The sequence below is a fragment of the Melanotaenia boesemani genome, chromosome 24, assembly GCF_017639745.1.
Source record: "Melanotaenia boesemani isolate fMelBoe1 chromosome 24, fMelBoe1.pri, whole genome shotgun sequence".
NCBI lineage: Eukaryota > Metazoa > Chordata > Actinopteri > Atheriniformes > Melanotaeniidae > Melanotaenia > Melanotaenia boesemani.
The window spans coordinates 24,275,935-24,293,731 of NC_055705.1; the positions used below are offsets into that span (position 1 = coordinate 24,275,935).

General features: G+C 45.4%; 1 protein-coding gene across 1 annotated transcript; it reads left to right on the forward strand.

The window, feature by feature from the left end:
* Positions 1–1,663: 1,663 nt before the first annotated feature.
* On the forward strand, positions 1,664–17,138 carry LOC121635530. The gene is made up of 19 exons (XM_041978732.1): positions 1,664–1,828; positions 4,656–5,019; positions 5,106–5,212; positions 6,776–6,991; positions 7,073–7,147; positions 8,061–8,163; positions 8,253–8,385; positions 8,640–8,886; positions 8,982–9,126; positions 9,205–9,304; positions 9,388–9,450; positions 9,528–9,730; positions 13,985–14,116; positions 14,604–14,791; positions 15,604–15,758; positions 15,832–16,077; positions 16,153–16,315; positions 16,414–16,511; positions 16,688–17,138. Exons 1-18 carry the CDS (start codon positions 1,664–1,666, stop codon positions 16,456–16,458), a joined length of 2,850 nt encoding a protein of 949 aa, XP_041834666.1. The 3' UTR covers positions 16,459–16,511; positions 16,688–17,138.
* The last annotated feature ends 659 nt before the right edge of the window (positions 17,139–17,797 follow it).

Consider the following 17,797-nt stretch of genomic DNA (forward strand, 5'->3'; position numbering starts at 1 on the left):
GATTTATTCCCTGACTGTTCTCTTTCTACAGAGTGAGACTTAGGAGTTGTTGTGTTTAAACATTACGGCCTTTTCCTGACCCTTTTTATCACCCCCATCTGTTAAACGCGGTATCTTCTCTCCACAGATGAAAGGATTTATGATGGCTTTGCCCTGGTGGGGGGTTGGGGAACTGGTTTGGGCTGTGGAAGATCTATCAATCTCTTTGGAAAATTTAACCTCTTTAGTGGATTCTGGCTTTAGTTTGCTGCAAAAGGAAGTTTAGGCTTTGAGAAAATGTCTCTATAAAACAGGATGGCTCTTGACTTTATTAGCTACACAAAGTGACACTTGTGCTCTGATTGGAGATCAGTGTTGTGCCTTTGTCCCTGATACATCTGTTAACTTGTCTGTGATCCATGATGCCCTTACTGATCTCTGGGACTGGCTTACTAGTGGTTCTTGTATTCTCCATATGGTGGTTTGAAGTTCTTTGAGTAAATTTTCTCTTTGTGTGTGATTAATATGTTGCATTTTAATCAAAGGGGTGGATTGTAATGGAAAATTTATTCATATACCCTTATAGTTTGTACGTTACACTTTGTATGTCTGTGTATTTAGATAAGAACTCCTTCTCACACCTTCCCCCCTCTCTCATCCCCTCAACAGATGTTGAGAGTTTAGTGAGCTTCCTCCTTTGCACCCTTCACTCCGTAACATTTGTTAACAGCTATGTGAGAAATTTAAAACAATGACCCTCCTACTGTGATGTTATCAGCTCATGCTGGTATATTAACTAAGCTCACTTGTATCTCGCCAGACTCACGCAGACAAACTCCTTTGACTGTGCGACTCTCATTGCTGATCAGCTCTTAATAAAAATACTTTGTTCGATTCTCACTTAGTGTGTGATCTTTGATAACTAAAAATTCCACAACAATATCCAGACCCAGGAGGTAATAATCCAAAATAAAAAGTCATGTTTAAGTCTGGAAAGCTATAAAACATGCAGGACCGGGGTCCCGAGGACCAGGACTGAGAAGCAGGAATAAGGTGGCCATCCAGGCCGACACACCTGCGACCAGCAGAGGAGGCTTTTCTGTGCATGAAGAGGAAATAATCTGTGTAAGAGAGGAGGACTAGAAAAATAAAAACAAGAAGATCTCTGATCAGACCCAACCAGTTCTCCCAGACTACCCTCATCCCATGTGGTTTTACTGCAGGAACAGATCTGGATCATCCTACTTTTTTCCATCCAAGTTTTTCACATTTTACAAGTTTTATTCCGACGTTCATCTGAACCAGGGAGACACAGTCCAGGTCCTGGAGGGCCGGAGTCCTGCAGGTTTAGAGGTTTCCCTGCTGCAGCACATCTCACTGGGATTAACGGTAATTAGGTGAACCTCTACAGGTGGAGGCTGGGTAGCTTTATAGAACAGAACAGCTCACGTCTTTTTTTCGTTTGATCAAAACCATTTAAAGATCATTGATCCTCATATCTGTGACCTGAAGACGGTCCAGCGTGGATTAATGGACGCGTCCTCAGCCCACATAGCGATGACGTCTCCGTGATGTGCAGAAGGCACAGGAAGCACGTCTGGATGGGAAATGCTAGAAGACCGGCCCTGGAGGACCAGGATGAGGATCGCTGGGCTGGTGTTCATGCATCAACCAGGAGAGCAGCATGTTCTACCAGACTGGCTCGGAGAAGTCCAAACGTGGAGCTGGAGAAGAAACCACCATTTTTCCATTCCAGCTGCTCCATCAGCCAGGAAAGAAAGATGAGAAGATGAAACCTGGAGCTCAGCCTGCACTGACGGAGGAATCCTCCATCCAGATCGACTCTCCTGTAAGATTAAAACACTTTGACAGTTTTCCATTTTCCTTCATTTCCCACTATCCACTGGAAAAGAGAAAATTCCACAACAATCCTGGAAGTCCTGGCAAGAAGCTAAAGATGTGTCCTCTGCTTCTAGAGGGACTCATCAACATGTAGACCAGCTTTATCTCCCGTACATAGTCCAGAAACCAGAATCTGGACGAGACCTTTTGGGCACGACTGATAAAGACGACCAGACTTTTTCTGTGGTTGAAGATGAAGGTTGAAACTTTATTAAAATCCTGGACAGACTGACAAGGGTCAGTGCTTCAGCCGGGCCCTGGAGCGGTCGCTATGGCTTCATTTGTCCACCAGGTGGCACTGCAGCCTTGAAGCTTTGTATTGGAAGCTGATCCTCAGAGCTTCATGAGGCTTCACCTGCCCGCCACAGGTAGACGAGGAGATGTTCTGAGAAGAAGACGAGGAGGAACCGGGTCGGTGGAGACGATGAGGAGGATCTGGTCTGGACCAACAGAAACCAGAGGGTTTAGACTTTGCTGAACAGGAAGCAACAAAGGAGCAAACTACAAAATAAAGCAGGAAGTGAGACAAACAGGAGCAACATGACCAAGTAGAGACACAAACCCTGAAGAACTAAAAACCAGAAGCTGGGTCCTGATCCAGGTCTAGTTGGGATTATATTCTGCTTTCCTCTTTGCCGGCAGAAGCTGGAACTTCCATGGCTCGGCAAGGTAGAGCGGTCGTCTTGTAACCCGAGGGTTGCCGGTTCGATCCTCGGCCAAATCGAGTTCATGACGAGGTGTCCTTGGGCAAGACACCGAACCCCTAATTGCTCCTGATGGGTCGTGGTTGAGATCCTTGCATGGCAGCTTCTGCCATCAGTGTGTGAATGTGTGTGTGATGTAAAGCTCTTTATAAATACGGACCATTTACCATGTTCCTGCCCTCAGATGCTCTCCGTTCTCCTTTATTCCAACACAACCTGGTTTAGAGCAGAACTCATTCAGACCTTCGTCGGGACATTTCTCACATTCCTGACGGGACAGCATGGAGGGATGAAATTCCATCTAAAGGTCAGAGAGGAGGTTTCTGGAAACGGGGCTAAATGAGACGTTCAGGGGCTGCAGGACACCTCTGAAGCTGGAACACCTTTTCTCTGAACGCTGGGACGTGTTTACTGGACCTGCAGTATTTTGCCTGCATGCCGACGTCATTCAGATGTGATTAGTTTTGCCTCTAAGCAGAGAATCAGGCTTCAGGCTGGAAGCCAGCTCAGGTCAGACTCTTGGACTGGTTTCCAGCAGCGTCCCCTCAGAGGAAAATGTTCTGGTGGAGCCTCATTTTTAAGCAATGAGTTTCTGAGAAACAAAGGAGCAGCAGAAGCTCTGAGAACCTGCTCAGACGGCATTCCTGGGCTTCTCTGGGAGCCAGGACGTGATGGCTACCTGATACTGAGGACGTCTGCACCGGGACAATCCTGGGGGTCCAGGTGTGGTGGGTGGGTGAAGTAGCGCTCTGCTACGTTAAGGACCACAGCTGAAGATAGAGGAGCAGAGCTCCTGGCTTTCCCTGCTACTGGTTTTAATGTTGTGGCTAACTGGTGAACATCCCAGTCCCACTGGTTTTAGTGAACATGTCTGTTTGCCACCAGTCCTCCAGAAGTGGGTCTACAGAGCAGATAACAGCTTACAAGATGTTTGTACGTCACATGTCTGGAAGCTCAGATGGAGCTTAGAAAGCCACCGAATCTGGACGAATGAAAGCAGCCGTTGGATCAAAGCCACAGCTGGTAAACATGCAGGTGTAGTCAGCTGGTTATCATCTTCTTTAACCAACGTCCAGGTCTCCGTCTCCTCTGAAGACCAGTCGGGTCCCAGCAGAGCAGTTGTGTTGAGTCTGAAGCTAAAGCTGCTGTAAATCAGATCTTTTAGTGTTTCTGGAAGAAGGAAACAGAAGGAGGCGCCTCCATGTCTGAACTCCTGCAGCCTGGGCTGTGGTCTTCCAGGGTGTAGAAATATTTCTGCTGTAAAACGTCCGACCACACCTGTCAGCCTGAAGGCACCACCAGGACACGAAGACCAGACTTCTGCTGTTTAGACTATCTGGTGAAGCCATAAAGAGCCGAGTTCAATGATGTCGTTATCATCATCATCATCACCATCATCATCATCACCCTCATCATCATCACCATCATCCTCATCATCAACACCATCATCACCATCATCCTCATCATCCTCATCACCATCATCACCATCATCCTCATCATCCTCATCATCTTCATCTTTTTTTCTCAGACATAAAACAATAAAGGTAAATAAATAAAAATAAATGAATGAAGAGTTTTCAGGATGAAGTAGAATTTGAATCTATTTTCATTCGTTTGAAACAAGTGAAATTTATTCGTCATCACTGGAGAAACTTTATTTTATCGTCTGTTTTTTCTGTGACATCAATAAAGCACTCGAAAGTTTGGACACCCTTTTCTATAAAAAGGTGTCCCAACGTTTTATTCTCTTCTTTGTTTTACTTTCTAATACATGAATGAATAAAATTCAAGTTTGACCTTGTTATGAATAAATACATGAAACAAATAAAATGTCAATTTAAACCAGTAAATTCATTATATGAATAAAATAAAGTCAAATAACTTTTAAATAATAAAAGGATTTCATTAATAAATAAGAGTTAAATCAATAAATGAGCCACTTGCTAGATTTTCTAGTAAATGAGGAGAAACTAAGTTTTTCTGCTGAAACTGGTTCATCAGCGTCTAAAGAGATGAAAACCCGAACAGCCAGAGGAATCATCACAATGTGGGCGAGGGTTTGTCCTGAAGGGACGTGTCCTCACCGACCTCCTTCTAGCTTCTCCTGCAGCTTCACCAGGAGACCTGCAGGTCGTGACCGACCGGTCCAGCCACCAAAAGGCCAGATTCAGGAAAGTCAACAAGTTCAAGGATCTGCGGTACCGGTCTTTCAGGGGCGGGGACCAGCATAAAAGCAGAGCGACTCCAACACGAGCATCAGAGCCAGAGCTGGAACCCAGATCCTCCTCCGTCCTCCCGCCTTCATCTGGACGTCTCATTCCCTGCAGCCGAGCATCATCCAGATTCTTCTTCTGTGGTTCCTGCTGCCGAGTTGGTTTGTCCCCAGCAGACTCCAGCATGCTGAAACCCGGACAGCTGGTCTTCCTACTGGCAGGTAAACCCCATCAGTGGGAAATCTTTCTGAGTCCTGATCAACACGTCCCCCATGTCTCACGCCGTCTCTTCTGTTTGTGTCTACAGCCAGCCAGGTTGGCCTCCACCTGTCTGCCCTGGCCGTTGGAGCAGGACAGGTGGACATCAGCCAGTGTCCCATCACTTTATTTGGACGTGAATACTCAGAGATGGAGGTGAGTGAGATGCTGGTTTTCCTCCAGCTCTCGGCTGGAAACGGAGCCTAAAAATAAAGTCTGGACTCCATCTTCTTCTTTTACTGGCTGATTTCTCGAAATGATGTTTTTACTTACAGCCAGAAAATCTCCAGACTCCGATCTACGGACTCTCTCCAGCTTTTTTTTCTAACTCCCACTTCCATACGTTCCCTCTTGGAGTAAAAAAGTTTTTAACTCGTTGATCACTAAAGTACCTAAAACTTTGATCCAGTTCACATTCCTGCAGAAACATCCACATCAGATCATGTGATGCTGGAACGTTTGCAACTAAAACGAGATTCCTGCCGACTTGGAAAGTCACCTTTAAAGGAAAAAAGGTAGCACTGACACCTAGTGTTTCAAATCAGAACTGCAGTCGAAAGGGAAAAACACGGAGAGCGTTCTTCCTCCTCGGAGAGTTTCTGTAGGTTTCCGGTTTGTCAGAGGACGGTTCTTTTATAAACAGTCTATGAAGGACGGAGAACAAACCGCCAGCAAACATCATGATGAGGAGCGAAGATGATTCACACACACCAAGTTGCTATGCTTTGCAATGCTAGCGCTAATTTACGTTAGCATAAAATAGAGTGTAAAAAAAAGCTACATTAATAAAGAAATGCCACACAGCAGCAGTTTTCCCTCAGTCTCACTTAATAAATGAATTTGATAGTAATTTAATAAGTTTATAAGGACAAACACAGTATTCATTTGGCCCAAACATCATTACATTTGTTGTTGTAAACTAACAGGCCACCAGTTTACTCCACTAATACGTCCATACAGTCACACACATTCATTTAATGAGCTCCGAGAAATAAATTACAACAAAATATTTGTAAATCAAGATAAACTTTTCGGTTAATTTAAGCAAAATTCCGGTGTTTACCTGTCGAGGGGAAACTTTCAAAAGATTTTCCAGTATTGATCCTCGTTTTATTCTGTTTTTTAGTGGTTTGCTTTTTTAGCAGGATGCCGAGACTTTTTAGGTTTTTCTGAAACTATTTCTGGTCGCTTCTTTTACCAGCTTCCATACCTGCACGGTGCTACTCTTTTACCAACATAAAATACCAAACGCTGCCTTGTTGTTGTTTGGCAACCATGGGGAGTCGCGTATGATTGGTTAAGGAACCAGGAAGTTGGAAAGAGCAACATGGTGAACCCAAGTTATTCCAGCACGGAACTCTTATTTTCAAGGAGTAAAACTTGACAAAGACTTTGTTGATGTAGAGACAGATTGTTTATAGAGAAGCTTCCTTTTATCCCTCGCAGCAAATGAGAACAATTAAAATTATTTTTAAGGAAAAAATCTTAATTATTCAGCCTTTAAACGGTCAGATGTTTGGAATTTTTCTTCCTACGGACTTCAGGAAGCTCCGGCCGGAGCGCCGCCCTGAACCTGTAGCAGGTGGAGGACGTGGACACCGCGGCCTGAAGTCCAAAGACTTTCATCCTTGTATCTTTTGATTCTTGGTGCGGTTTGGATTTCTGTGGTGGGACTCGGAGCGTGAAGAGCTGCTAAATATCCTCCTGTGACTCCTGCAGGTTTCCTACGACGCCTCCCAGCTGGCGTTTTGCTCGGTCGGGTCCAGTCCAGACTGCCTCTACTTGGAGAATCCACAGCTTCAGCAAGCGTCTGTAAAAGTTGTTGCCAAGGCAACAAATCCTGGATCACAAGTCCACACGGCCCTGCCCTACATCCAGTCTGCTTCCCCCTGCTGGGTAGAAGTGGAAGTGCAGGACCAAGATAACAGCACTCACGTGAGTCTGTCCCCCAAATAAAAGCCGAAGCTTTAAAATCTGTTTCTAAAAGTCTGAAAGTTCCATCTGCTCATTTTCCAGTTACAAGTTTCCCTCTACAACTTCGGATCACAGGCAGTTCTGCAGCTCAACGCAACAAACTTCGAGAGTCCCGTCGTAAGTATGGAGGGCAGAGTCTGTTACCATAGCAACACGTGTCCGCATCAGTTTACCCTCCATTTATTTTATTAAAACAGCATAAATACAGGAAGAAAAGTTCAAATCGAATTGAATTCATTTAAAAAATATTTATTATCTATTAACTGCTTAGTCCATTACGGGTTGCGGGTGAGCTGGAGCCTATCCCAGCATTTTAACAGGTGAGAGGCAGGTACACCTGGACAGGTCACCAGTCTGTCACAGGGCCAACACAGACAGACAAACAACCATTCACACACACTCTCTCAGGGAGAATTTAGAATAACCAATTAACCTATCATGCATGTCTTTGGATGGTGGGAGGAAGCCGAAGAACCCGGAGGGAACCCACGCATACACGGGGAGAAACTCCACACAGAAAGGCCACCGTCCTCAAGGTTCGAACCTCCCCCCAGCCAAGATTCGAACCGGCGACCTTCTTGCTGTGAGGCCGCGGTGCTAACCACCACACCACCGTGCAGCCCTACACATTTATTATCCAAAAATAATAATTAATAATTAAAATTATTAAAATATTTCACTAATAATGAATGATAAACAGTACAGATTAAATATTAAATAAAAAATAACTTAATAAAATTTAAAAAGATTAAAAAATGAGAATAATTACACGTTTGGTTATTGATCAGGACTGAAGTTTACTGGAAGATTTGAAATGAAAAAAGGGTCAAATCTCTGAACATGTTTTTCTGGCAGTTTTTAGACATTTTTTACCTCTAATGAAGCTAAAAGCTAAAACGAGCCACAAGGTTAAATGAAGCATGTAAAAATGTGTGATGGTGTTTTCATGGCCGATCGTTTTCCAGCCGGTTTTCCTGCAGCAGAGTCACTGCATTAACTCGGACTGACCAGCTGCTCTTTCCTTTCCCAGAACGTTTCTGTGACCTTTGGGATAAACAGCTTTTTTTCCCACTCGTTTCAAAGCTCTGACTGGCAGAACGGCCTCATCCTGGACGTCAGCGGCTGCAGATCAGGTCTGATGGAGGCAGACCGCAAAGTAACAAGCTGGTCTCTGAACAGGCTTTTATTTTCCTGACTGTCTGAACTTCCTGTCATCTCCCAGGAGACCGTGTGCTGTCATCCGGTTCAGTGACGTTCCAGCCGGAAAGCTGCTCCAACCTGGTCTGCAACCAGTCAGCGGTCCTCGGAGTTGTCAGCGTATGTGCAGCCGTGGAGATGTGCATGAGCAACGGCGGGTAATTACATCTGGAATAATGTGTGTGATCGGGACGGGCTGGTGGAGGCTACGTTCAGCTCCCATCCATCTACAGAGGAGGTGTTTCATCAGTAATACACCTCCAAGCTGCTCATTGATCAAACTGTGATTAAAACCGGGATGTCTGGACGTGCTTCCCAGAGCCGATCCTGCAGGAAGTTCAGAACATGAAGAGCTGATCAGGACTTCTTTTAGTCCACTTGATGAGACAGGCTTGTGTTCCCTCTCCACCAGGTGTGCTCCACGGCCCTCTGTGTGCTCTGTAATCGGCTCCACCGTCATGGACTTCTCCAGCAGAGTCCACTCCATCACCAACAGGTGTGTTTACATTCTGATGACAGCAGGAGGAGACTCCGCCTTTAACCTGCTGGCGGCTTTCCGGGAACAACGGAGACGAGACGTGATGTTTCTGGACCACCTGATTCTGTGGCTGAGCGGTCCAAACGTGACCATTTACCTGGAGCAGGGCGGGAGAGTTCAGGTGAGGTACATGAGGAATCCTGTCAGGTAGACCGGTCCGGTCTAGCTGAAGGGTTTAGCTGGACAAGTTGCTTTAACGTGGTTAATGTGATGCAGGTGGAGGAGGAAGTTCTGCAGCTCAACGCCACGTCTCGACTGGTCCACGGCGTGGAGCTCTCCAAGGACCAGACGGGGGTCACCGCCAGCATCCCAGGGGCCAATGTCACCGTCTACTTCGATGGCAGCGCTGCACATGTGGCAGGTAAAGGAAACTAGATCAAGCTGGTCCAGGATGAAATGTGTGTGCTCTTTTAATCTGGACTCTTGTGTGCCGGATCAGGAAAGCCTCCATCTGTGGAGGGTTTGTGTGGAAACCCAGATGATTCCAGCCTGAACATCAGCCTGATCGCGGCCAGATCCACATCCTACAGCGAGGCCGGGTACGACTCCTCCACCACACAGCTGGCCTCCACTCGTCCCACATGCATTTCTCATCCTCTGCTGCTCTTTCTCCACCTCCTAGATGTGACACCGAGTACACCGACGTTGTTGATCCCACCATCGACTGCAACAGCACAAGGCAGCAGTAAGCACTCAGCATCATCTGAATCCTGCACCTCTTCCAGAGACGGACGCTAATAAATTCTCCTTCTTCCTGAACAGCTGTGATCTCATGAGGCAGCCCCCCTTCACAGCCTGCCACGAACATGCTGATCCAGAACCCTTCATAACCGCCTGCGAGACCACTCTGTGCAACTACCCGGCGGTGGACGGCCTGAGGTGCCGCTTCCTGGAGGCGTACGCCAAGTCTTGCAGCCTGCAGGACAACGTCCAGCTGGGGGACTGGAGGCCGGCGCTCAGCTGCCGTAAGTTCACGTTTTCCTCTCGTCCACCAGAGTCAAACATGAAGGTTGTCCCAGTCCCATGGTGGATCACTCACTTCATCCTGGATGTTCATGATAAAAGTTCTGCATCGTCACTCCACTGGAAGGCGCTGCCGTTCCTGGTCCCAGACCAGTTCCAACGTCTGTTCCAGGATGAAAGTCTGCAAAAACTATATGAATTAGTTACAAAAAAAAAAACAAAAAAAAAACTTAACCTTAACATGCAGGTTTAATCGGTCGTTTAGATTTTAACTTTATCTCCAAACCCGTTTTAACCAGTTTACCTGCCTTGTTTAGCTGAATTGTTTTCAGCTCAAACTCTCGTTATTGTACAGGTATTTTTTCATTCTGATCTGTATTTACACACTGGACCTAAAATCCCCTGAAAAACATCAAATCCAAGCAGGAACAGGTTTGATGTGTTTAGTGTGAAAACAAACATGTTTACGGGAACCCATCTTCTCAGTTCTGGTGCTGAAAGAAAGAGTTCGTTTTAAAATCTTAAAAATGTCTCAAACAACTAAGTTACAAACCACCAGGTGCAGCGAACGTCCCAATCAAACAAAAATCCACCAAATATGACCGCAGCCGGACATTCTAAGATGGCGGCGTTGTGGATGATGACCGCAGCCAGACATTCCAAGATGGAAGCGTTGTGATGACCGCAAGCCGGACATTCCAAGATGGCAGCGTTGTGGATGATGACCGCAGCTGGACATTCTAAGATGGAAGCGTTGTGATGACCGCAAGCCGGACATTCCAAGATGGCAGCGTTGTGGATGATGACCGCAGCCGGACATTCTAAGATGGCGGTGTTGTGATGACCGCAAGCCGGACATTCCAAGATGGCGGCGTTGTGGATGATGACCACAGCCGGACATTCTAAGATGGCGGCGTTGTGGATGATGATCGCAGCCGGACATTCTAAGATGGAGGCGTTGTGGATGATGACCGCAGCCGGACATTCCAAGATGGCGGCGTTGTGATGACGGCAAGCCGGACATTCCAAGATGGCAGCGTTGTGAATGATGACCGCAGCCGGACATTCTAAGATGGCGGTGTTGTGATGACCGCAAGCCGGACATTCCAAGATGGCAGCGTTGTGGATGATGACCACAGCCAGACATTCTAAGATGGCGGCGTTGTGGATGATGATCGCAGCCGGACATTCTAAGATGGCGGCGTTGTGGATGATGACCGCAGCCAGACATTCCAAGATGGAAGCGTTGTGGATGATGATCGCAGCCGGACATTCCAAGATGGCGGCGTTGTGATGACCGCAAGCCGGACATTCCAAGATGGCAGCGTTGTGGATGATGATCGCAGCCGGACATTCCAAGATGGCGGCGTTGTGATGACCGCAAGCCGGACATTCCAAGATGGCAGCGTTGTGGATGATGACCGCAGCCAGACATTCGAAGATGGCAGCGTTGTGGATGATGACCGCAGCCGGACATTCCAAGATGGTGGCGTTGTGATGACCGCAAGCCGGACATTCCAAGATGGCAGCATTGTGATGACCGCAAGCCGGACATTCCAAGATGGCGGCGTTGTGGATGATGACCACAAGCCGGACATTCCAAGATGGCAGCGTTGTGAGTGATGACCGCAGCCGGACATTCCAAGATGGCGGCGTTGTGGATGATGACTGCAAGCCGGACAATCCAAGATGGCGGCGTTGTGATGACCGCAAGCCGGACATTCCAAGATGGCGGTGTTGTGGATGATGACCGCAGCTGGACATTCCAAGATGGCGGCGTTGTGGATGATGACCGCAGCCGGACATTCCAAGATGGATGGTGGTGGATGGCACGCAGTCCGTTTGTTCATGGTTCATGAACTGGTTCACATTTTGGGTGAACATGAACTGAACATTCTGTCTTACAGCCTCATACGCGCTCATTCTGCCATGTGTGAACGGTGTTCTCTCACAGCTAAATTTTGTTCCAGAGTTCCAGATTTCCATGGTGCCTTCCAGGCTAAATCCCAGCTAAAACACATCGTAAACAGGCCTCAGTATAGAGGTATATATATAAAAACACCAGATCTGGCAACACCAGCCTAGTTCATTTGTAGAAATATGAACTAGTTAATTTGTAGAATTGTGAACTGGTTCATTTGTAGAACTATGACCTGCTTTATTTTCAGAACTATGAACTAGTTCATTTTCAGAATGATGAACTAGTTCATTTTTAGAACGATGAACTACTTCATTTGTAGAACTATGAACTTCTTCATTTTCAGAACTATGAACTACTTCATTTTTAGAACTATGATCTAGTTCATTTTTAGAACTATGAACTAGTTCATTTTAAAACTATGAACTACTTCATTTTCAGAACTATGAACTAGTTAATTTGAAGAACTAAGAACTAGTTCATTTTCAGAACTATGAACTAGTTCATTTTCAAAACTAAGAACTATTTCATTTTTAGAACTATGAACTAGTTCATTTTCAAAACTAAGAACTAGTTCATTTTTAGAACTATGAACTAGTTCATTTGTAAAACTATGAACTAGTTCATTTTTATAAATTAGTTTCAAAGATTTGAGTTATGAACTATGAACTGAACTAGTTCATTTAGAAACTGAACTTTCCCAACTCTGGTTGTTACTGCCATACGATCGTTTGAATCCACAACCCGCTGAACAGTTTACCGGATTAGGTTAACATTGGACACGCCAAGATGCCGCCACCCTTCCTAGAGTCTGCGCCAGCCTATCTATGGCGCCTTTCTGGGCGTTGCCATGCAACGAGCATCATAGGAGGCATGGAAAGAGAGGAGGAGTCATAGCTGTTATTCGTATAGATTACCTCTGGAATTTGGCGTCTTCCTGGATCTTCACTATCAGTGGCTCCTCCCAGTGAGCCCCGGTGCGGTTTGTTTCTGCCTCACAGAGGCGGGGCCTCACAGAATCTCCGCGAGCGTCAGGTCGTGGAGGTGGTCTGGCTGCTAGCTAAAGCCTGCGAGCCCCTTGCTGTGTGCTGTTCTATGTCACCCACAGAAATAAAACAAGAACTTTACTGAGGAGACGGTGCTGCAGACAGGTAGGACGCAGGTGGAAGAAGGACCCTCTCCATGGCTACCAAAATGCTGTTAACCAGGCCAGGTCTCAGTCTCTCTCCGATATGACTTCCACCAGCTGTAACCAGCCGAGGGTCTAACACGTTCACTCTGCCATAAATCCTTCCGTCTGCCTTAATGACTTTCTTACTACTGTGTTAATAAAACAGGCTTCATTAGTCGAACAGACTGTACGCTCTGCGTCTTCAGGTGTTTGTCCTCCGGTGGCCTCAGATGTCTTCCATCAGTGTTGCCACGGCAACTGCGGCGGTTCAGCAACTGAGACCCACCAGCTGCCATCTGGACTTTATTCCCTTCAAGATACAGACCTTGGACAGCATTGGTCCATGTCTTCTGTCTTTCATTAGTAGCGGCTTTAGTCCAGACTCTGTCCCATCTGTTCTCCAACAAGCTTAAAAAACCTGCTTTACATCCTGTTTTCTCTAATTCTAGGTCTGAGCAACATTTCTAATGTAAAGTAACATGAGAAAATAAAAATATTCAAACAGAAATTTAACATGATTTCACATTAAAAAGATTTTTATATTTACCATAATCTTCGTTACATGTAATTAAAAATAGTTTAATCGCTAAATTCAAGTTTAAAACTTAATACTTTGTTGTTCTACTGTGAATTTATTATCTAGTAAATTAAATGGACACGGTCTAGCGGTGGATATAGAGGTTCAACTCCTAGACAGGTAACATGAAGGAACCACTGTAGGCCCTTGAGCAAGGCCCTCAACCCCCAACTGCTCCCGCTGAGTGAAAACCGGAGGGCGGTTTTCTCAACTGGGATCAATAAAATATATCTGAAATAAAATGTTTTATTTATGATAGATATTTTTATTACATTAAATATTGATTAAATACAAAAATCATCCACAATATAGCAAAATAAAACCATTTCCTGTAGTATTTTATAAACGGCGACATATTTCAGTAAACATTAAAAAGCTGAAATAAAACAAAAGGTAAAGATATGAGCGGCGTTTTTTATGGAATTTTACTGTTTTGGTTTTGCTTGCAGTATTTTTTACAGGAAGTTTACAGTTTATTTTTTACAGTGTAGGTTGGATGCCGATGTGTGGATAATCTCCAGCTGACTGCAGTAGAATGAGGGAAAGCAGAGAAACGGGATGTTTTATGTGCATCATGTGTTTGTTTGCAGCTGCTGCTGCTCCGGTTCCCTGCCTGGACGTCTTCTGCAGCCGTCACGAGTTCTGTGGGATAGAAAACGCTCAGACTCGCTGCCTCTGCAGAGCCAACTTTGCCTCCAAGTACAAAGCCACAAACGCTTTAGGTAACGCAACACAGAAAATTCCGGAAAAAAGATCTGTTCATGGACCGGAGCAGGAGACCGGTTCTTTCTTTAAACTCTTCCAGGTTTATTAAAACATGTCCCAGCATCTAAATCCAGTATTTCCACTTCTAAGGAGCTTAAGGTTAATATTTTTCATCCCAGTTTAGTAGTCTACCAGAATAGTTCTCCAGGATCCTTGAAGGACTTTCCAAAGTTCTTCTTTGGAAACTTATACATTAAATTTATACATATTAAACTCTGTCCATGGGCATTTCAGTCATGGTTGACATCTAAACTGGTCAAATATAAACCACTTTAGCCCTTAAATAGAGATTTAAAACCAAGACAAGTTCTGACGTCTTGTACTAATCTGGACTAAATGATTTGAGGAAAAATGTTTCATAAGATCTGAAACAGAAAGTAAAACAGTAGAAAATGCAGCTGTTAACAGATCTGAATGAGCTGTTAAAGCAGTTTACCTGTCCAGGTGAGCCAACCGTCTGCATGCACAGCTCTGCTACGCTCTCATTGGCTGGCTGCCTGCTGGAGGAGAAAGGCATCGACTACACCCAGCTACAACTGGCTGACATGAACTGCCCAGGTCTCGTGGACCAGCAGACCCACATGGTGACCTTCAGCTTCGGCCTCAACAACAGCTGTGGGACGGAGGTCATTGTAGGTATCTCCAAGCCACACAAGCCACACCCTTTCTTCTCAATGGTCACTTCCATTTCATTCCTGGAATCTGGAATCTTCTAAATTAGAGCTGATTGATTTGATTACCAGCTCCTCTAGATCGTGATTTTCTGTTTGTAGTTTTATTTTCATTCATTCCCATCACCATCAACACAAACAGAGGTGGAGCGAAAAACTCTGCACATGTATGCAAATTTACCTGCACGTGTTCTTCCACAGGTGGATCTAATGTGAAACACGTCAAGCACCCTGTTTCCACATGTGCTTTCACATCTGTATGTAAAGCACATGTGAAGCTTGGTCTGGCGACGCATGCTGGTCCCACGTGTGAAGTTTGAAATGTAAAAATTTGAAATATGACGAGTTTGTTTTTTGAACATGTAAAAAAAGAAACATGTGGAGCACTTTGATCCACAAGATCTGTGAAGCAGATGTGAAATGTGCATGCGGAATTTGGAACATGTGGAATTTGGAACATGTAGAAACTGGAAAGATTTGGTGGAAATTTGGTTGTGGAACATTTTCATGAGATCCACGTGTGAATCCTGTGTGTTTCGCATGGGAACATGTTTTTCTTGTGAGTTGCATGTGTTTATATTCTACCTTTTGGTAGAATCCGTATCTATGGAGGCTGGACTTTGTCCCTTTCAGAGACAAACGGGGCTTTCCCAGTCGGAACTGATGGAAAGAAAAATAAGATTCTTGGTGTTTGTCTTTATTGAATCTGTGTGAGAGAATAACTAGACAAGCGATCAACAAGTCGTTGCTGCTTTTCTGAATGTCCCATCCAGACGAACAGCAGCCAAGTCATTTACCGGAACAGCATCATGGCGAGGAACAGCTCCGCAGAAGGCGTCATCTCTCGCCACAGTCAGGTTGACATTGACTTCTCCTGCTACTACGACAAGCCAGCCATAAAGACCGTGGCCTTCAAAGTGAAAGACAGGTGAGTGAAGGCCGGCAGGTGAAAGACAGGTGAGCCGGCAAGGTCAGCTGACTTGTGCATTCCTGCTCTGCAGCACCGTGATTGAGCACATTGTCGCTGGAATCTGGAATTACACGCTGATCATGAACGCTTACACCGACCCCGGCCGCACGCAGCTCATCGACCCCACCTCGGAGATCGGGCTGAACCAGAGGATCTGGGTGGAACTGATGGCAGAAGGGCTGGACGAGGAAACCGTTGCCTTGGTGATCGAGTCCTGCTGGTCAACCAACCAGCCGTCACCTGATGGAGGCGTGAGATACGACCTCATCGTCCAGGGGTAAGACAAACCAAGTCTTTGTTAGCCGCCATTAGCATGAAGCTGTTAGCGCTGACGTCATCATGTGGCCTGCAGATGTCCCAACACCAAAGACCAGACCGTCCAGATGGACGTCAATGGAGCAGGAACGTCCAACCACTTCTCTTTCAACATGTTTGAGTTTCCTGGGAATGAAGATGGAATCTATCTGCACTGCAGACTGGAGCTGTGTCTCCGACAGGGAAACTCCTGCATCAAGGTAAGACCAGCTGATCCAGGATTTAATCCTACTGGTGTTGAATTTAGGACGTACTGGTTCCTGGATCCTGACCCTCTTCCCGGTCTGGTTTCTCTCAGGTCTGCGGTCAGAGAAGGAGACGCAGATCTGGCCGAAGAGATTAAGGCAGACCAGGACGTGGACCCGGTGGACTGACCACGCCTCCTGGTCTGATGAAGTAAGTTTAACTGTTTATGGACCGGATGACGCTAATCTCGCTCTGAGATCAAAGCTAAAGATCAATAAGTCATTAATCAGTTGATTAGATGTAATGATCAGAAATTTCATGTCAATCCACCAGAAATGGATCTTTTCAGCAACTGATATTTATGATTTTATTTCTTGTCTTTTCAGGAGATTCAGCCCCTGAAATTATTGATCTGTAAACTGCTGGAAGCACTTATCAATATTTTTGATTAGCGATGGATTATTGGGATGACGAGATGGAGGCTAAATATAAAAATGGGAGATTAATGAAGGTGTTGTGATGAACTGGTGGTGGGAATGATTCTGATATGGACTTAATCCAGATTATAATGCGGTGGTTTGAAAACAGCGATTACGTAATAGTGATTATCTGTTTGGTAGGGATTTATTGATCGTGTAGTAAAGGCCAGACCAGATGTTGTCAGGACAGTAATGCAGATGTTATTGATGAATGGCAGCAGATGCTTCTAATGCCAAAGATCCTCATCAGAAACATGTAAATCTTGAGATGAAACTGAGAAGCTGAAATATGAACTTTGAAGGATGTTTAATAATAAGTTATGAAAGTGGGATTACCTGGTGAAGGTGCTGGTGATGTCGTGATATTGAGCTGTTATGACTTTCTTATTAAACTTAATGAACAGAATAAAAAAGTGGTGAAGTTAAAGTTTCAGTCATTTCGTCTTTTATTACTGTGTTTACATTAAAGGAAGTTTTTGTTCTTTATGTGTTTGTTCATATTTCTGTTTATTTGTAGAAGCACAGATAGATGTTAGAAACAATCTTATTTCTCTCAGGATTATTAACCTCATTATGCGGGCGGGCGGATGCAGAAGGGATGGCGGTAAAATAGGACTTCAGTGTTTTAACACACGAGGTTGTCGTCTACGGTCGGGGGTGGCAACAACGTCAGTATCACTCAGGTTGTCCATAGAAATATGTTGCATGAAGGGACGAAGCAGGAATCGGGGAAGAGTTAACACCTTGTCCCCCACCTGAAAGTCTCTGTACAGATTTCCTGTAAAAGCTGGGAAACAGAAAGACTACTGCAGTCTAACATGCCGTATGGAGTCGCTCCCTAAATAACAGACAGCCACCGGCAGCGGTGATGGACCGATAACGTCCCAAGCTGCGTCCAAACACCAACTCTGAAACCTAGACACTCCTGCACACCTTCTCATGCAGCAAGGAGGAGGAGTCAACCCTCATCCCGCCCTTTCCTAACTGACTTCACACCGGAAATGTTCAGGAGCTCCT